Here is a 21,556-nt window from a genome sequence, read left to right as displayed (position 1 = left end):
GCCTGCCAAACACCTGATCACGTTTTGCTGTTTTCTGTACATTTCCCCATGTTATGAGATCTTATTTAAGGGGGGAGGACAAGAACACAAATGAAGGTGCACCAGTAGATTTCTATAAAGGTATTATGATAGTGGCAGTTCTATTACATCCCTACCGATTCCCAACATTCAGTTTGCCTTTTCACTACTGCTGCATACTGAGCTGAATTTTTCAGCACTCCGTAGTCAAGGCCAGTCAGGATCCCTTGGAGTGGTACTGGGCCCTTGATGCTGGACTGCAAGGCTTGGGTCTAGTGGACCAGTTGATCCAGTAAGGCGGTCTTAAGCAGACTGGGAAGTAATTGGGCTTAAGTAGACTGGGAGGTAATTGGGCCTGGCTGTACTGCTGGCAGGTGCTGGAGGTCCTGAGGCTGCACTGTGCTCTGGCCAGGCTCCTGCAAGGAAGTATTACTCTCAGAGTTTTGTTCTAGATCCACAGTGGGATTGCGTGCAGCCTGTTAAGCACTTCACCTCCTTTATGCTACCTCACCCCAGGCCTTCTGCCACCACGTGTCATGATAAAGAGCATTAAAAATACGGTTGTGTTCACACAAAAACACACAGGCCAACATGCCTGCAGCTAATAAACAGGATTTAAAAGTAAAATGGAAGCATACTTACACGAATGATAAATCTAATGGCAGCACACCCAGAAGTAGCCATGACTTTGGCGCTATTAGGGACCAGATTAAACAGAGTAGGCACAATGGCTTCTGCGCCATGATCAAACTTGTTTCCAAGAACAGTTGAAAGATGGCTGCAAAGAATTAAATAACTTAGGTTATCAGACATATTTCAGCAGCCCAAGAAGGTTTTATCTAATTACTCACCATAAAAAAAGAACTATTCTAAACAACTTTTCTAACTACTGCTAATACTTAATATGTAATTTTCAAACATTTAACACAAAAACATCAGCGCTGTCTTGCTAGATCAATGAAACTCCATCTAGTCTAAAATTCATTTTCAAACTGCAAACAATCAGACTTGTCTTGGATCTCTTACAACACTTTGGAAGATGATGACCTTGTTTGATCCCAAATTTTTAAAGATGCAGAACCCAGATGTCCTATGGTCGACAACAGGATTTTAATCCACACTGCAGTTTAATGTTAAACCATCACATTTAACTCACTAAATTACACTTTCCAAGACAGGAACGTCATAAGTCTTTAAACTTATTCAAACTGGAAGGCCTAAATATACATCTTTGAACCAAACAGATTTACGTGGAAGCAAGTACAACGAAGTTGAAAGTAGGGCATTAAATAGGACATTGTCCTACTTAATCATGTGTAGACAACATGACAAATTGTAGACAAATTAGGTCTTGCCTAATTTGAGCGAATTCAACTTTAGAGAAGAGCCTAGTCCTTATCCACAGGTGGGTTAGCCCACCTTACAATCTGAACAACTTTGGTGCCCATGTGCCTGGCACTTTGCTTGTAGGGCTCTGGGGTATCAGCTTTTGTGACAAAATGGTTCAATCACAAGAGCTGAAAAAATAAATAGAAAGTGTGATGTGAATATACCCAATTATTCAAACAATCCTTATTACTTTTATGCCTACAGTGTTTGAGTAGCAGCTTATGATTTTGAACAGCTGAAATTAGAAATAGTGGGGGGCCTGAGAACCTAGCTATTATTGCTGTCTGTCTACTGATATAATTTGTACTTTAAACAATCTAATGCATATTAATATTGTGCAACATGAATGTCTTTCTGGGGCACTATTCATGTCTATGATTAAATATCTTTATCGCTGAATCTTTAATCAGGGATTTGCAATAGCAGGAAACTAATGATCTGCAAAACATAAGAGAACTGCCATACTACCTATATAACAAAAGACATTCGCTATAGCTGTACTCTGGCCTCTATGGAGGCCAGGCATGTCAATTGCTACTGCATGGAAATAAAGAAATTAGTGAAGACTGTTCATCTGCTGCTGAATTTAATATGACTCTCAATGTTTACCACACCTACCACTGCCAAACCACACTTTTAAGTGTTTCAGATTAACATGTACTTACGCGACAGTAATGCATGCTTCTCTAACAACTTGTGATCTGAGATCTTTAGCTGATAATTTAAATGCTCCATCCAACAACCGTAAATGCTGAAAAAAGCAGTCATACTGCGCTGCTCCAGCAACGAGCAGGGACCGGACCTTCTTAAGCTAAGGGCGGAAGGGAGAGAAAAGAATATATATAATTGCGTTTCTGATTCCACACCAATCTAGCATACACCAACAGCAGCAACTAAAAAGCTATAGTACCAAGGCTTATTTAGAGAAATATGTAAAGCAAGTTCATATTTTAAAAATATACCGCAACGGCTCGTTGATCCCAGTCATGTTTGTCATCTGACAAGATTTCCCTGATTTTATTTAGCGTTTCTTCGAGTTCGCGACTAGAATAGATCTGAAAAACAAAGATCAAAAAGACCCTTTTGAATTCCTGCACAGAAAAACACTTAATTTAATTCAAGCAAGCTATGCAAGAAGCATTTGACAGAAGTGGCAAAACCTGTTCCGTTAACAAGTTTATTTGTCAATTTGATGTGGGGAACTTTTCTTCTGGACTTTCTGTGAGTAGTTACATACTCTACAAGTACAAATACATGCCATATTGCCTGCTAATGAAAATCCAAGTCTTCCCATAATCCCAAGATCATTAATGTATGTGAAAGGCCAAATCCCATATTCATGCATGTCGATCAGATATGGCATAGCTTGCTTTCTGTGTGTACAAGGCAAATTTTATACTGCAGGCCAGGATCGTGTGCCGTTTCGAAACTTTTCTAGTCCTTGGGATATCTTGAGCTCATGGGTACCAAATTTCAGTTTTTTATCTAATATAGAACTAACCCTAATCATTTTGATTACACGTTGAATGAATTAGTCAGTATAAAATCTGAAGAATCAACTATCTAAGTACCATCCTATGCTTCTACACTCCAGATATGGTACACTGACAGAAAACTTGGAGACACACTACATTAATCTTATGGATCCACAGTAGGGCACACGGGTAGAAACAGTCCAATTATGTTGTAGGATTTTTCAGTAGAAGGGGGAGCAGCATGTTCCAAAGTGCAAATTTGATGTGTAAACAGTTTCTTCTTTAGAGATCATCATCAGCTGAAAACGTTTTTAGGCCAAAAGACTATAGTTCTTGTGTTTTTAAAGTTTTAACAGCTGTTGTCTATTTTTAACTGTTTTGTATGGATTTTAACATTGGAAGACCCTGAGTATTTTAAAATAGAAAGATGGGGTACAACTGTTCAAATAAATGAATAACTGGGAAGCAAGGCAACATATTTTAAAATAAGCCTATAATTCAAAAGCTTGTTTCAAGGTTCCTCCTCTTATTAAGACATTTCATACACAGTGATGTTTACAAGTGTACTAATTCAGCTATATAAACAAAAACATTAAAAACCCCAGTATCTAATCCAAGAATAAAGAAGTGTGTATGTGTGAATGCCACACAAAAATACTGCAACAACAGGGGACAAAACAGCAGTAAATGTTGCAAGAATGCTGGACCTTAAACATTGCTTTAAGTATCTCTTTTGTGCTGCAATAAGCCAACAGAGGGCAATATATCACAAGAACTTGCTTCTTCACAAACATGAAGGAAAAAACCCGTTAAACACTGAATTAAACACTAAATGAAACACTGAATTAATTGACGAGTGCTATATAGAGAGGACAAAGTTTTAAAATCCTTTGAACATAGCATAAGAATTTTTTTTCCTCATATCAGATCATGGAGATTTTCAGATGAACAACTTGCTATACTGATGGAGAAGATATAACTTTACATAAACTTAAAAGTATGGTTCTTGGTTTATTGATAGCCACCAAAGTGCTGTTAGCTAAAAACTGGAGGGAAAGCAATAAGTTTAAATGTTAAGACCTGGATAAGTAAAGTATGGGAGTTGGCTAAATTACCTAAATTAACTGAATAGATTAAGTTGAAAGATGGGAGGGCTACACATGGTTACTTCTTCGAGTCTCGGAAGCCCTCTTTTGACTTTTGAAACAGAGAACTAGGTATTCAATTTTATGTTTACATTTTTACAACTGGGCAATTTTTGTATGACATGGCTAGATTGAATGAAGTAGCAGATGACTGAGGAAAGAAAATAATCTTATATAATTAATTTTAGATATGCAAGTTAAAGTCTGGTAGAGTTTAATTTAGCTGTGATAGGGTGTTCATGACCTACTATGAATTGACTGTTTATAGGCTGCTTATCTCACTAAGTCTAGACAAGACATGCTATAATATCTATTTTATTTACAATCTGCCTTACTCACTAAGATCTAGGTTGTACAACTGTGTATTCCATCACATATTGTACTGAGTGTATGAAAAAATAATATATATATATATATTAAAAGGAGAAGATACAACTCTAATTTTAAAAGAATGTTTAATTCATGTTTTACATTTTGCGGCCTGCGGTTCATATAATTCTGCATCTAAATGTCCCACAGGATTGGTACGCTGTTCGACTGAATAGTTAAATACTGTCAAGCTAACGGAGGCCAAATCTGTCAAACATTCAGTAAGTATAAGTTGATCTTTTATTACTGCATCATGGCTGCAGCGGTGGCACAATTTCCTCTGCTGCCCAACTCTGGAGGATTTGGGGTTGCCAAAGAGTAGCGATGGTGACCGCCCTCCACTCAACTTGGAATCAGCTCAGCATTTACAAGTACATTCAGAGACAATCAAAGAAGCATGTCTTCTTCCAAGAGTTCTTTCCCAGGACACAGAGCTGGAGACACACTATCATGCTGCCTTATTGTGTAGAAGCCTCAACATGCCATATCTTTTTGTCAGCCTTAAACACAAAGGCTATTTTTAAGGTTCCCAGAAACGTTACAGTCCCATAGGGCTGGGGGGGGGGGGGGATCCATTCAAGCAGTTATTGCTGTCAAAATGCACATAGATCAAACCCCTAATTAAAAAAAAAGAGAAAGAATCATGGACAGGGTTGGCATTATTTTTGTAGGGTACTGGCACAGGTTCATATCTCAGATTCCGTGCAGGTAAACCAGCAAGCCTAGAGCGAAATTCCAGCCTGTCTCTGAAGCGGTGCAGCTTCTTTGTGGCCACTTATCACCAGACAAGGAAGCATCCCTTTCACAAATGGGGGGTTTGCACATTGCCAGGAACATTTTGCCATAGGTCTTTTTTAAGAAGTAGTTCCTTTCAGTGTTTGTGTGTGTATCTACTTTTTAAATGCTTTTTCTTAGTCCTAGGTGCTAGAATGTTTACCAGCAGAAGGTGGAACAGGTCACAGCTGTTAGGCACGAATTAATGCACTGTGAGCCATTGAATTAATTGCATTTGTTATGATGATATAGTTCAGCATGGCATTCTGCTAAGCTTTTGAGTAGGGCTGAACTCTGGTGTCTTCTAGAAGACACTTGTAAGCATAATTAGCAGTTTTACCTCTGTTATTTGTCGCTTTTCTTTTTTAAAAGTTTTTAAAAATATTTGAATCAAGAGGTATGTAGGTATGTGTGGGATTAGTGGAACACCACATTGGCCCTACAGCAAGTTGTATTCTTGTACCAAGTAGCAGAATCACATCAATTTCAAAGGCTATTGCACTCATCAACCCACTGTGTTAACCTTGTGTGTGTATAAAGTGCCGTCAAGTCGCAGCCGACTTATGGCAACCCCTTTTGGGGTTTTCATGGCAATAGACTAACAGAGGTAACCTTAGTAACAACTAAACCACCATGTCAGCTAAAACTAGGTGACTAGATCCAGAAATACAAAGGAGAAAAATACTAACTTTAAACATTCTCTCAGTATTATTATTTATCTTTTAAGCCGTGTCCAATTTCAGAATATAAAATACTAGTTTCCCATAAAGCATACCATTGTAACAATCTTTTGTTAAGAGTGGGAAGGAATTTTTCCCAGTACTAGAAAAGTTTAACCAAGACACTAACCATCAATACAGCTTAAGCTTTAATTTCACACCATTTACACAGATAATTTAGGGCTAATGAAAATCAATTTTGTTGTGGCTAAACTAAAAAGCTGGGATATATGCTGGGTCGCTGATTGCTGGTGAAGCTTTCAGGCCACACTGATCAAACAATTAATCAGCAGTATGCATTTATATGATGTGGTACTTGCTCAAAATGATCTTAAGCTTCAAGGAAACATCTATTGATAAAGACATGAATCATTAAGCTTCCAGGAGAACATACAGTTTCATTAAAAAGAGAGAGATTATAGCACTTTTGGCTGAAAACAATCTTGGGAACAATGACTACAGAGCACATTGCTTCCACCATGGTGTGTGTTTAGTCTTTACTCACTAATATTTATCCAACCTCTACAGTATTCTAGTGCCTGCGTTCTGTATCTGTTCTACCATCTTGAAAGTGATGTGTTTTTAAATGAAGCAAGGGGGTACATTTGATATGACTTGAAATATTAATGTATGAAGTCTTTGGATCTTGGAAGAGCTGTGTGTACTTTCTCCACTTGTGCTCTCTGCCCCCACCCCGAGAATAACACCACAGAAAAATTACGGCAGCCACTGCTTTAGAACAGTATCCTCATGTTGATGCTGCTGTTGGTTAAAATTATTGCTTCTACAGGCAATACAAAGAACCAAAAAACAAACCACAAAGAAACCATAATCTCAGGTATCTGGAGAGGCGGCATACAAATGTAGAAGCCTGGCCTTGGCTGGGAAGGGCGGGGTAGAAGCTTAATAAAATAAATAAATGTTCTGAAGAGATAAATAAACTATCATCTTCTTGCTAAACATAGTTTAGTTGGCCTACATTTACAAAGTAACACCACTTTTGAGCATATTCTTTGTCTAAAATCAAACACCTGCTTTCTCAAGCATTTAGAAGTTAGGGTAGTAGACAAGCAGCAGTACAATAATGTAGTAAGCCAACAAAAAAGATACTTCAGCATTTGACTTCACATTATACAGAACTGACTGAAAAGGCCTGGATCACCACCTTCTCCAACTCCCTGCTCGAGGCAGAACTCTCCAGACTACTCATTTAAGCCTCTTACTGATTAATCCACCTTACCACGAGTGCCGTATGCCACAGGAAGACAGCAGATGTGGTCAGGCTTTCTTATGCTACAGATGCCTGACCAATTAAACTCTCTTAAGTACCACACACATGCTGCTTCTAGCAAGGGATCTGCACACTACAGGAGATTTCGATTCTTCCCCAAGTCATTAGCAAACCCAACTTGAAAGGCTACTTCTTTCCCACCACATAAACGTCACTTAAAACTCAAGACTGTAAAAAAAAAACAAAAAAAACAACAACTAACCCTCAGTTACTAAACCTACCTACAACAAAGTTTTCATGGACTCCATAGGAAAAATCATCTGATGCCACAGAGAAACAAAAAAATTCCAAGATTCACTGTACGCAGCGTTCCATTAAACACTGTCAATGGCTAATATTCTATTGTTAAAAGGTAAGTGGTGCTATGAAGATTAGGTCTTTAAAAAAGTAATCTCAGAAATATAGCTGACATGTCCTTACCTGTACAGGAGGAACATCTGTAAATGCCTTTGTAAAATCGTCTTCATCAACAGCACCTGCTCCTCCTTCCTTGCCTGTGCCTAGAAGAGTTAAAAATAACGTGTTAGCTGAGATTAAAAATGTCAGTTACTCAACTGAAAGAGAGAAAAAACTAATCAAGTTCATTAAATTAGATGTGTCGGTTAAACAGTTCTATAGAATATTATTCAAAATGTACCAAAATATTAGTAATTAGTACTAGAAGGCCACGGTCTCTGGCAGGGTAACAATTCTGTACCAGAAAAAAATGAATTTTGTGGCCTGTCTAACTTTGTATAAGGATATCCATATTTTGAGTGATTTATTCTGCCTATACTACCTGTGGAGAGCAAGATGGTGATGGTTGCCCCTCCCTTATACTCAAAGACTAGCATAATTATATATTTATATAAAAGCCTAGATCACTGGTAAACCAGAGCAGAAACCAAAATCCTATGCAGAAATAAAGGGTGGGTGAGAATATCTTGTAAAGGCCCAGTGGAAACCTTGCGCCTCCTAAGATGGGGGAAGGTAGTAAATGGTTAAATTAAAATTAAATGAAACAATTAACAGCAGTGATTAGGGTAGGATTGAGGAGGGTAAGAACATCAAACACTGTAATCCTAAAAAGAGTTACTCCGGTCTAGGACCATTGTGGGCTTAGACTGGAGTAACTCATGCATAGGATTGCCCTGAAATTCTCCCCAACAGAGACAGAAGCAAAGTTAGTTTGCTTGTGTAAATAAGGAATATTTGTAATATTTCTAACCTTTCTAAAATTAGTGCAACTACTTCAAAAGCGAAATGTGCCAAGGCACTGAGCTCCCTACAAAAACTGCATCTACATTTGTTGTAAAGTTAAGTAAAATCATAGGCAATTATGTCTTTAATCTTTTTCTTTAATGTCTTAATCACCAGCACCAACATGCCTTTGTTTCAAAACTAGCATTAAGCAAATACTTAAATGTCTTACATTAAAAGGTCACTTAATATACATATCCTTAGGGCAACTCATTTAACAAATCAGAAAACATGTTTGTGATGAGCTAGGTGAAATAATATTTTTCATGCTCTAGTTATTTTGTAAATAAAAATAATATTTGAACACTTGAGTGGGTATATACTGGCACTTTACCTTATAAATGACTTAATAAAATATTTAAATTTTAATTTAAAAACCTCACAGAACAGTCAGATTTTTTTCTTCATGTACATTGTGACCTTTGTTTAAATAAGTCCTCCAGATTTCCCGAATATTAACAATAAAATGGTAAATCTCCAAACACTATTTGTTCTTGCCCTCATGCCATCTATCTGTTCCTTCACCAAAATCTATGAAATCTTTAGACTAAACCTTTAGCTTTTATGCCATACAGGAAAAACCCACATTCATTCTTACTCTTGTCTCTTCCCAGCCACATTTTCTATTGTTGACATTTTTGTTATCTTCTTAAGGCAAATAATGGTTTTTTTGGGGGGGGGGTCGGGGGAGTAGGCTGCTCATGATATTCTGTGAAATGGCAGAGTGGGGTTTAAAACCTGGGTCTCCCAGATCCTAATCCAACACTCTAACCACTACACCCCACTGTCGTTCACTATCCTTACAAATACAAAGGATCTTTCTTCAAGATGGATGAGTGATAGAGAGGCAGAATTTTTACCCTATTTACCAACTACATCCACAATGCTTAAGCGATGGGTAAAATGATTCAATATGTATATCTAGAAATAGCTACCTCTAAAATTAATCACTAACACCTCTAGCCTAGCAGAAATAAGCATTTATATCTCAACCATTCTTGGGAAAAAATCTTTTGTCTTGCCAAAAAGATCCACAGTTACATAAAACATATTACAGCTTTAGCAAAACAGACAGCAGAAATCATCATAGTCTATCTAAAATCTTGAACAACACAGTAAATAGGATAAACCAGTGATATTCACTCAGTGGCTTGGGAGCCACATGTGGCTCTTTGACATGCTCATGTGGGTCTTCTGTGCACTGTTCCCCATGGCACTCGTTCCATGCTCCAGGAAAGTAGCCAATTTCTTTAGAAATTGAGTATTTTCATAATCACTATGGGCCCAAGATAAAACTGTTATTTTAAAATCACAACATGACTTGCCCCATGATGATTATATCAAGGTTGTGCAGATGTACAAGTTTTGTATTGGAGGTTGGGTCAACACTTGCAGCTGAATAAATTGGTGGAATGGGGCATACCACTGTTGAATGCTAGCCCATAAAACAAAAACCCCAGTAATCAGCAAAGGTAACATGCTCAGAGGCACTCTGGTAACTAAAAGGGTTATATTATATGTTATTGTTTGGGGTGGTGCACAGGTCATTCAATATTCATGGGGCTCTTTTGGGGAATTGCAGATGTGGCTCTCCATGTTCCACAGAATGAGTATCACTGGGATAAACAATGATACATTCATCTAAACTGGATCACCATATTCTCTGTGGTTTCTTCAATCATATATGATGCTTGTCCTGTTTATCAAATTCAGGAAAATGTTAGCTTTTGCTACTTTGCTAGGAAGTAGTATATCTGAGATCCCAACAGGTATAGAGAGGAAAAGGACACTCGGAAGAAAAAAAACCCAATATAACTGGCCAACTTTGCCATGTCAACAATGAACATGGAAAATGAGTCTAGATGTTACTTCTCTTCTACATCTCTATTTTCAACATGTGGCAACAAAAATCAATAAAGAACCCAAGTGTCCCTGAGTTAATTCCTCTGTTAACATTTATGTGCTAACTGCAGTTATCTTGCAACAGCTTGGTTAAATGAAATGACTACCATGAATTTACACCAACAGCTCCTTTCACACTACATGATTAAAGTAGCTGGAGACAAACTCCTAAGCTCTGTTTCAATAGATCTTGTTTAGTAAGCCAGTATCACTGTTATGACTTATACACGCTTTTATATATAAATATGGTTACATCTGATTTTCAGGCTCTGAGTCCACAAAGCAGGCTATGAAAATGGAATGTAACAGACACAAGATTAAAATGGTTAGAAATGAGATTTTAGAAATAAATTCACCACTCCCATTGAGCAGTAATTAAAAACTCATTTGGATTTTTAGAGCTACTTGTAATAAAGCACCTCTAACTATCCCACAATGGGGAAAAAAATAGGTAGCTGGCTCAAGGTTGACTCAGCCTTCTATCCTTTTGAGGTCGGTAAAATGAGTACCCAGCTTGCTGGGGGCAAAGTGTGGACAACTGGGGAAGGCAATGGCAAATCACCCCATAAACACAGTCTGCCTAGTAAACGCTGGGATGTGGTGTCACCCCATGGGTCAGGAATGACCCGGTGCTTGCACAGGGGGACTACCTACCTAACTAACCCACAATGAGGAAAAATAGTCCCACTTTTCCATGAGGGGAAGGCATCCATTTGACAGCCACTTTGAAGTTGAAGTGACATGCCAGACAGCTGGTCCCCCGATGGCAAATGCCTCGAGACTTTGACAGGCACTAGACCGATGTGCATTTTAAATATTAATCCAACAAACAATCCTACGAACCAACAATTTTTATGCTTGGACAAGCTTACCCGTGCCATAGAAATCATCCTCACATAACAGCCCCTTCCGGCTTATGTAAAAAAACATGGGTTGATAATGATATGTAACATGCTGTTCACACTCGAAGTATGCTGATCAGGCAAGTATTGTGTGGAGATTCTAGTGTTTGCTTTCTGATAACATTTCTATATAGTATCTACAAAAACTAACCTTAAAAAAAAGAGGTATGAAATTTCATAAGGTTCCCTAAAGAACAGGACTAGTTTTTATAGTTTCCACACAGATGTGTTACTAATTAAAGTTTATAGTAAAATGGTAAGATGTTACGCCAAAAACATAAGTAGGTATGTGCCAAGATAACTTTGCATCTGGCCCTTCTATAATAACTAGCTAAATTTAGGGTCAGTGTATTACAGCCGTACAGCCAGTGTACACCTGTTGCAACAGAATAGATAGCAGAATGGAGAAAATAATTTAAAAAAAACTACACTTAAAAAAATTAAATGCAAACTAAATGCAAACACATAATCTCTTCAAATGGAATTTATGATCCTACTGAACTTTTTACAAACATTCTTCTTTGTAAAGAACTATAAGAACTACAGTATATTATGGCTTGATATTGAGGGCCAGAAATTAGCACATCACAACAGGTATCGCCCACTGATCTATCTGGGTGACCATTTTGCTCTTTATCTATCTGGTAACTAATACCAACCCTTGCTTCTAGATGAGATTATTTTGGTGTGTTGGGGATGAGAAGGGCAGGGCAGTTATCTAGCAATGTACAAGAGGACAGACAACACAGGAAAGAAACACCTTCTAGTGTTGATTTCAACCACCACCTGTCTACAAAAACTTGTCAATAGCTGCACATTGTAAGAGAAACTCTACTTATAAACAACATATTGTATATACTTTTCTACATAAGTAAAATGCTGAAACATTTCAGAAACTTGTAGTGCAATCCTATGCACTGTTACTTGGAGGTAAGCCCCAGTGAACACAGTGGGACTTATGTCTGAGAAAATATGCATAGGACTGTGCTGTTAGTGTACCATGTAAAGGTTGCATAAAGGGTCTATGCAATTTTAAATCAATATGTTTTATGGTTACTGCAACAAATCAGTAGGCACTTTTATTTAGGAAGTATCTAAATAATGGAATATTTTAATTTAAATCAATTATTTAAACTTTTTTTTCTTGGAGACTGAAATCATTACTTAAATCACTGTTTCACATTTCCTTGATTTATATCAATTCACTAACAACCAGGGGCATATTATTCTGCTATGAGTTTAAAACCACAGGGTTTTACAAGACAAGACATTTTTAACAACTGCTACCACTGTTTGCATAGCAATTACATCTTGGGTTGCCTTAAATATATAACTGCTTCCTTATTCACATTAAAAAATAATAAACAGCACACTTTCCATCACATGAGGCAACCTGCAAAACCAGAATACGGTAAAATTGTAAGCTGTAGCAAGGATCAGGTATATCTGCCAGATAGGCTAATGGAACTTCAATATACATTCAGGTATATTGTATGATATGGTACCTCACCCTGGCTTTTCATTTTTCCAATCAAGAGCAACTTGTGGCATATCTCAGTCAGAGTAGTAAATTCATAGGAACGTTAATTTCTCTTGACAACTCCTATTTCTAGTTTTATAAAGAGTAAATAAATTTGTGTCTCAGTTTATGAAAGAAAGACAATCCAATACAATCTAATATACACAGCAGATTTGTTTATGAGAGTAAAATGTCAGATTTATGCTTAAATCATCGTCAAGGTTAGTTTTGTACTATGCCCATATATTTTCTTCTTCCTGTTAAACAGCTGGATGATACTTGATACATTATTTTGGTTATTTCCCTACTATTCAATAAGAACACAGAAATTCTAATAAGTATCAATGTAGTAAAGCATCAGATTCTGCACAACACAACACAATGCAAGGGAACAAGAAGTACACCTCCAGCCATTCGTAAAAGCCAGGGCACCTTGTGATATATCATATGCATTCAATTTAAAAAAATAAGTAAATCTTGATCTTGCCTTAATTAGGTGGCCAACATGGTCTCACAATATTTCATAAATCTATTTCCTTTGTCCATATATGGTAATTTGTATATTAACTGGAATATTATCTATATTCACACAAAAAATGTCTACTCATTTTAGCAACACAGTGATGCCTTCACACTTCCCTGCTCTGCAATAATACTGCAGTTATGAATTAAACATCACCCTTCAAAATTCTTTGATACGATTTTAGCTGTGCCAGGGTATGCAAAAAGGCTAGCCAAGTTTGAACATAGTTCCATCTTACCTCCAACCTTAGGCCCGCCAGCAGAACCTGGCTTTCTTGAGGTATTTGAGGGATTTCCAGGTTTTTTAGGTGCAGGAACCTTGAAGGCGGAGGCAGCTGATGATGGCCTATTTCCATCCACTGATTCGTCATCATCAAAGCTTTTATCTGTAAGAGACGTTTTAAAGAAAACCATGTGTTAGTATTCCACATTTTAAAAAACCCCTGCCTTGTAGCAGTTCTCACCAGAAGTCACCAAAAATCAAATAAATCAATAGTAATTATTATGTTCTTTGTCTACAGCCCTGAAGAAAGAGAATGCAGTAAAAAAACAACGTTATTTCATTTCATGTAGTGGGTTTCCAAATGACTCTGAAGTGAAATGTATATTTTAAGGGCTTGGCAATTTAGCATGGAAACAAGAAAACTGTTAGGAAGTGAACGTTTGTTTATTCTGATTTGTTCCTTTAACCAAGCCCTTACAGATTCTAAATTCATTCCAGAATTTTCAAGGAGAAAAAAAAATCCTGCTTTCCTACTACACATGAATGCCATTTCTGCTACACATCCTCCCACAATGTGTCTACTAACACTCCCTGCTTCATTTCTCCCACCCTGATTTTAACACTTACAATCACAGATCCGTTTGCAGATTAGCCGCCTCATTCCTCTGACAGCTCTTAATGCCCCTAATGCTAAGATGCTCCTGTTTGCTCACATGGCCACACGGATGGACAATCTCAGCACTAATCAAAAGATTCCATATAAAACTGACAGAAAACACCATAGATCCACCACAGAGATTTGTGCCGGCATCCTTCTCTCCCTTCCCTGCACTAGGTGCTGAAACAGCCAATCAGCTGCAAGGTGACATCATCTTCTGGGTAGCCACTGCCAGATGAAAAGGTGAAAATTCTTCACACATATACATTCATTCCCACGCACAAACATTTACAGCCACTATTCCATAATCCTTTTAAAGGGATTCTAGAGGCACAATACTTAAGAGATCTTGCCCCTTTAAATTCAAGGAAGTGGCTCTCCTATCTCTTATAATTTAATGTTCACTATGGTATATTATCTTTATATCCTTGAACTAAAACCCCAGTATTTCACAAATCAAATGTGGCCACTTTACATGTCTCCTAAGCACAAGCTGAATTTCTTCAAAAACCTGAAAACACAAGGGAAAGCCAACCTGTACTTTCCCACACAAACAAGATGGGCGAGGCTGACACAGTCGCCGTAACAGACTCAGACACACACATACATACAACCAGCCATTTATCAGATTTTCCGTTCCCGGAACCTTTTCAATACAAATTTCCTGCCTGTCACAGGGCTCTGTGAGCTCCAAATTCATTTGTTTAAATCTGCTCTGCTTCTATTTTGAAAAAAATATATCCTGACAACCTCTCGGAAGGCTATATTTCCAGCACATTATGAAAAACAGGTTTTTAAAATAGGATCATCAGCAACCTCAGATGAAAGGAAAAATTAATGTAGATACTACTTGTGAAAGTGTGGTTTTAGAAATACTGACTTAGCACCATGATCAAATTTGCATACTATGTCATTACTTCTTAATTACATCCAAAATTTAGATGTTTATATTGTGTGTCTGAAAACATCAAATTGCAATCACCATTACAGTGGAATCCAACTCTGAGCGTTTTGCATGCAGGGATATTTTACTATCAGAATGCAAGGGGGAAAGCATGAAATACATTATTCCATGAGTTTCCATGGAAACTGTACTCTGCCCTTGCACATGAACTGGAAGACAACATTTCAGTGCTCACTACAAGAGACTGCTTTAACCCTTTCAGTGTTAAAGACTATAATAGTACATAGTGCTGATAGTTTTAAACACAAGAATGAAACCACTACCTGTTTAGTAAGAGTAAAAGCATATTTGAGATAAAATTTAATCGTGCAATGCCTGCATGTCCAGTTTCTTAAAGGTTTCCATTTGTCAGAATACAATTGCAAAAGTACACTAAGGGGACAGTACAGAATTATGAGATATTAACAAGTCTTCAGAATGCTTTTAAGGAGCCCCACCTTCCTGCAAGTGTACCCAAATTCTATTATTTAGTCCCACAACTTCATTTTTAATTGTTGGGGAAGGGGCAGAGGAACATGATCATATTCCACTGAATACAGTAGTCTAGGGTTGCCAACCTCCAGGTACTAGCTGGAGATCGCCTGCTATTACAACTGATCTCGAGCCGATAGAGATCAGTTCATCTGGAGAAAATGGCAGCTTGGGCAATTGGATTCTATGGCATTGAAGTCCCTCCCCTCAACAAACTCCGCCCTCCCCAGGCTCCACCCCAAAAACCTCCTGCTGGTGGCAAAGAGGGACCTGGCAACACTACAGTAGTCCCTCGTGTGTACATCATATGAGTATTAGCCAAAGGAGAGTCTAGGTTGCTCTTAATTTACCTAATATTTACGTACCCTAACATATCATAATATGTTACGTAACCTAACATATCACATATCCAAGACTAGATTAATTCATGCCATCGTATTCCCTATTACTACGTAGGGGTGTGAAAGCTGGACAGTGAAAAAAGCTGATAGGAAGAAAACAGATTCCTTTGAAATGTGATGTTGGAGGAGAGTGTTACGGATTCCGTGGATTGCCAAAAAAAAAACAAATCAGTGGGTTATAGATCAAATCAAGCCTGAACTGACCCTAAAAGCTAAAATGACTAAACTGAGGCTATCGTATTTTGGCCACATCATGAGACGACAAGGAAAAGACAGTCATGCTAGGAAAAGTTGAGGGCAGCAGGAAAAGAGGAAGACCCAACAAGAGATAGATTGACTCAATAAAGGAAGCCACAGCCTTCAATTTGCAGGATCTGAGCAAGGCTGTCAAAGATAGGACATTTTGGAGGACTTTCATTCATAAGGTCGCCATGAGTCGGAAGTCATAATAAAATATTATCAAGCTACAAAAGGGTTGGTATTTCTGACTTTACCAAAATTGCAATAGTAGAGAATACTGCACATGATGCACTCATAGAGGATCATTGGCCTTCCCAACAAAAAATCCATTACAATCAAACCTACAGCAGTAGCACCTTAAAGACTAACAAAATTTCTGGTAGGGTATGAGCTTTTGTGAACTACAGCTCACACACGAAAGCTCGTAACGTGCCAGATATTTTGTTAGTCTTTAAGGTACTACTGGACTCTTGCTCTTTTCTACTGCTATTGAACAGACTAACACAGCTACCCATTGTGATCAATCAAACCTATAATTTAGTTATAACCTATAGTGATAGAATGGGATGAGGAAAAACCCAATGTTTCAACATGAACATCTCAAGATCAAGAGACCGAGGCAGCAATCCAAAAGCACATATGCACACCAGAACTTCACAAGTTTCCTATTCAGTTGCAACCTCTACTAAAAAAGGTTTTTAAAAATTATTAACTGAAACATTTGTTCAGAGGTTGGTACGACAGCTATTGAAAGAGAAAGTTTCTGAAAAAAATAGTATGTACATCAACTGTAAGTAGTTTCAACCACTCTTGTACCAAACCTCCACATTCCATCCTCACCCCAAATCTCAAAATAATTCTGCACATGAATTTGCAGATCCTATCCATAAGCTGCACCACATTTATGATGCGGACCCACAGAACACAGACATTTTTTTACATCTCTTCTTGTCTTTGCAAAAATTTTGGCTTACCTCCTTACATCCCCCTCAAATACAGTTGTTAAGAGTTTAAAGCTGTGTTTTAAACAAAATGATGTATCTGTACGTAGGAATTTTGCTCTCAGGTTTTCTAAAAGTATTAGCGTGTTTTGTTGCTGAAACCTTTCACTAACTGAAAATATGAAAGTGCTAAGACAATTCTGGCATACCACCTATGGTAATAAATATTGCTGATATGTTAATAGAACAATCCAGGGAAAAATACTGCTAACATATTAATAGAACAATTCAGGGAAAAACAAATAGCTATCTAATTAAAAAGTCATTCTGTGACAAAACTGAATGACTGATTATGGATCAGCTGCCAATGATAGTAGGTATGCTTGGACAGATGAGGTAGCAGCAGGATTTTATACAGCACTAAAAACTGATTTATAAGTTTCATTAAAAAAATTATATCCTACTTTTCCCTTGTGGCTCAAGGCGGCTTCTAGTTTCAAATTATACATATTAAAGCCATATTAACCCCAAGAAAATGCCTGTAGCTTGTGTGTGTGTGTTTTGCCATCAATGACTTAAGGCGACCCCGTAGGATTTTCAAGGCAAGAGACGTTCAAAGGTGGTTTGCTATTGCTGCGTCACACCCCTGGTATTCCTCAAAGGTCTCCCATCCAAATAGTTGCCAGGGTCGAGGCTGAGAGTGTGTGACTAGCCCAAGGTCACCCAGCCAGTTTCCATGGCAGAGTGGGGATTTCGAACCTGGGTTTCCCCAATCCTAGTCCAACACCTTAACCACTACATCATGCTGGCTCTCGCCTGTAGCTTAAACCCCATTAAAATAGAACATCCTTATAGTTCCTCTTTTTAAAAATTTGTAAGGATGGCACCTCCTTTAAATGCTTCTCTCTTAAATATGCATTGCTAGGCAACCCTTCACAGCTTTGTGGTGCCAATTTACCTTATTTATTCCCTCACCTTTCTCCCCAATGGGGACCCAAACCAGCTTGCATCTTTCTCCTCCTCTTACCCTGTGAGATAGGTTAGGCTGAGTGAGTACGACGGGCTCAAGGTCCCCCCAGCAAGCTTCCATGGCAGAGTGGGAATTTGAACCTGGGTCTCCCGACACTAACCATTACATCACACTGGCTAATGTATGGACAGAGTGAGGGGAATGATCTAGTGAGATGCAGTCAAGCAAACAAGTAAGAATTTAGTGGTTGTTCAAAGTGCACAGTGGGACGGTGCTTTCCTTGGCCAACTTTGGTCATACAGGAAAACCTGGCCACAATTCAACAGCAGTTTACCAATAACCTCACTCTGCAGCAGGGACTGCAGCTCTGGGGTGGAGAAGAAACAACAATGAAATACAGGATGGCAATAATGCAGGGTCCCATCAGATCTCGGAAGCTACACAGGGTCAGCCCTGGTTAGTACTTGGATGGGAGACCACCAAGGAAGTCCAGGGTCACTATGCAGGCTGAAATGGCAAACAACCTCTGAATGCCTCTTGCTTTGAAAACCCGACAGAGTTTCCGTAAGTCGGCTATGACTTGACGGCAATAAACAAACAAACAAAGAGAAAGGAGGCTCAGGGAACATGTGAAGACTTAGTGCATTTTCAGAAACTCGTTTGGCATCTGGAAACACTAATAAGGAAGACCTGATGATCCAAGGCCACAGGAAAGTTACTTGCAACATTGAATTTCTGCCATAGGGACAATGCTTTCAGAGAACAGCCCTTTCTATGCACTCATGTGCCCACCAACTGAACATTATGTGTAGATACAACAGATGTAGCAACATAGTAGCAGGATAACCCACAAATATTTTGGCATTCAAGAGATGACTAAAATGACCCTACAATTCAGGATACTCAACTACAAGTACTACTTTGTCATCCCTCAAAAGAGGTTGCAGAAGCAACTGCAGTTAGAACATGTGTGAAACAATTGTAGCAGGCAGCATGAACACCTAAAAGAACAGTGCCTTCAACCACCAATAAAACACTGTAGGATTATGCAGTCCCCATACTGCCTCCCATAAAAGAAAATTTCAACAGCTAGAGTGCAAAGTACTTAGTTACATCATCCGCATCTGGCTTACAAACCAATGGAAGGTAAGTGAGAGCCAGCATGGGGTAGTGATTAAGAACAGTAGTGGACTCTAATCTGGAGAACTGGGTTTGATTCCCCACTCCTCCACATGAGTGGTGGACTCTAATCTGGTGAACCGGATTGGTTTCTCCACTCCAACACATGAAGCCAGCTGGGCTAGTCACAGTTCTCTTCGAGCTCTCTCAGCCTCACCTACCTCACAACGTGTCTGTTGTGGGGAGAGGAAGGGAAGGAGATTGTAAGCTGGTTTGATTCTCCTTAAAAAGGTAGAGAAAGTCGGCAAATAAAAACCAACTCTTTTTCTTCTACTTCTAAGTTAAAGGGGGACTCTGCTGGATTGGTTTCTCCTAACCCCCTGTGGCTCTTACTGTTTTCTGGCTGTCACTGCAGCTGTACTGGCAGCAGAACAGAAGACTCAACAAGCTGTAACAGGGTTGGCATTTGACCAGTCAAATATGGTCGAACAATAACATTTAAAAGCACTAATTAAAACAGCAAGAAAGAACAAGAAAAATGATGCTAATTATAAAAAGCCTTATAGAAACCTCCAGGAGCTTTATAAGCACCACGCCAGATTGTGTGGTGGTCTTTCTAGCCACAATAGATGCACTGTATTCAATGGCAGTCTTGATTCCTAGGAACATGTCTTATTTACTTCCTTTATACCCTGCCTTTCTACCTAATGGGGACCCATCGTAGCTTACATCATTCTCCTCTCCTCCATTCTATCCTCACAACAACCCTGTGAGGTAGGTTAGGCAGGTGCACACTGCAAACTTCTGTACCCTTTGCTACTTTAGCACATGTATCTTAGTTTTTCCTATCTCAGAGGAAGGGGAAAAGGTTCAAAACAAGAAATACAAATTTGCAGTAAAAAAAAAAAGCCAACCTGTGTGTTATTTAAACAGAAAGTCTCACACAGTTGTAGCAGGCCTAGCAGCCTATCTGGATATCAAATTAAGCTTTAAAAATCATGAAGACACTGAACTGTTCAACAGCAAATCAATTATGAATATATGCTTCAAAATATGTTACGTATGCCTGCAGTATACACAGGAATTATCTTAATGCTGTAGTTTGTCTTAGATAAAAAATACCATACTATACATTCTGAATGAGTAAAACATTGTCTTAAAAATCATGCCATTCATTCCAGAAGAGAAGATATTTCATAGGAAACTTTTTCCAGTGCTCCCCAAATGTCAGGAGATTTGTGTGCTCCTTTATGTACATGGATAGATACAACTGCAGCATGGTTGGGGGACAAGAGGCCATCCTCCAGCCACTGATACCACAGGACTTTCATAACACAGTAAAGAGGTAAGTTCCCATTAACTTCACAGAATATTTTGTATTGGAACATGGACACTTGCCTTACAAACCCTACTGGGTTACCATGTCAGCTGTGATTTGATGGCACTTTACACAAACATATAGCAAGCCACTTCTGAAGTTTGGCTCTAGCATACATACACACAATCTCATAATGGTGACACCTGGATAATACCACAAAACAATTATGTTTCAGCAACTGTACCATTAACTGGAACTTGGTAAGAATGACCTAGCTTCTAATGTAATCACTGAGCAATACTGTTTATAATGCAACTTATTTTATTAATTACAAAACGTTTACAACATTATATACAGAGGATAAATAATTTTATCTTGTACATTAAAAGGAAAACTCCTATGGTTATGACCTTGCTCAAGACCGATACTAAATATAGTCAACTAAGCAGCATTACAATGTGTGAACAAGAGAAAAAACTCTCTCATTAGCACCAAAACACCTTCTGTACAAGCGTTAATGTTTTAAAATGTCATCATATATAAGAACTCTGAGTTACTGCTAGAAGCAACTTACAAATATGAATAGAATGCATTTACAACCCTTTTGTTCTGTTCTTGTAAATTACTCATATAATTAAATGTAAAGTTCCTTTAAATGCAAGATCAATGTACACTTTCCTACTTTTTAGAACCATATCATTGCAAGCAATGTCACCTGGTCTTTTCAGAAGAGGCAGCAGGACTCTCAATGACTCTTTATTTTCTAGTTTCTTATCTCCAAGTTATTGGTACATATATTGCAAAAGCTCTTTAAAAAGACTTCTCAAAAAACTATTGTTAGATTCTGCAATTGGTGCAAACCCATCCAGCATTGCCCTCCGACCCCAGAAAAGATTCCTGGGGCTGTGTGGGCCAGTAGCCACACTGGTCAAGGAGTCTGCATTTAGAAGGGGGCAAAAATGCTCTCCTGCCCTTTGCATCAGTGAA

The 21,556-nt window shown here is 38.3% G+C and overlaps 1 protein-coding gene across 36 annotated transcripts in view; it reads right to left on the bottom strand.

The window, feature by feature from the left end:
• Nucleotides 1–21,556, bottom strand: part of CLASP2 (cytoplasmic linker associated protein 2) — a 133,235-nt gene that overhangs the window by 64,074 nt on the left and 47,605 nt on the right. For 30 of the 36 annotated variants that reach the window (XM_056857902.1, XM_056857905.1, XM_056857903.1 and 27 more), the window contains 5 exons: nt 13,504–13,650; nt 7,601–7,680; nt 2,370–2,462; nt 2,073–2,218; nt 661–796 (listed from right to left, as the gene is read on the bottom strand). In XM_056857902.1, the coding sequence (XP_056713880.1) occupies nt 661–796; nt 2,073–2,218; nt 2,370–2,462; nt 7,601–7,680; nt 13,504–13,650 (602 nt within the window). Of the gene's footprint in view, nt 1–660; nt 797–2,072; nt 2,219–2,369; nt 2,463–7,600; nt 7,681–13,503; nt 13,651–14,114; nt 14,279–21,556 lie in introns of those variants that run through there. The other 6 variants (XM_056857934.1, XM_056857935.1, XM_056857937.1 and 3 more) reach the window with 3 other exon arrangements.

This window comes from Euleptes europaea, chromosome 11, assembly GCF_029931775.1.
Source record: "Euleptes europaea isolate rEulEur1 chromosome 11, rEulEur1.hap1, whole genome shotgun sequence".
NCBI lineage: Eukaryota > Metazoa > Chordata > Lepidosauria > Squamata > Sphaerodactylidae > Euleptes > Euleptes europaea.
The sequence above is the reverse complement of the archived record's forward strand: the minus strand, read 5'-3'. Positions and strand labels throughout refer to the sequence as shown.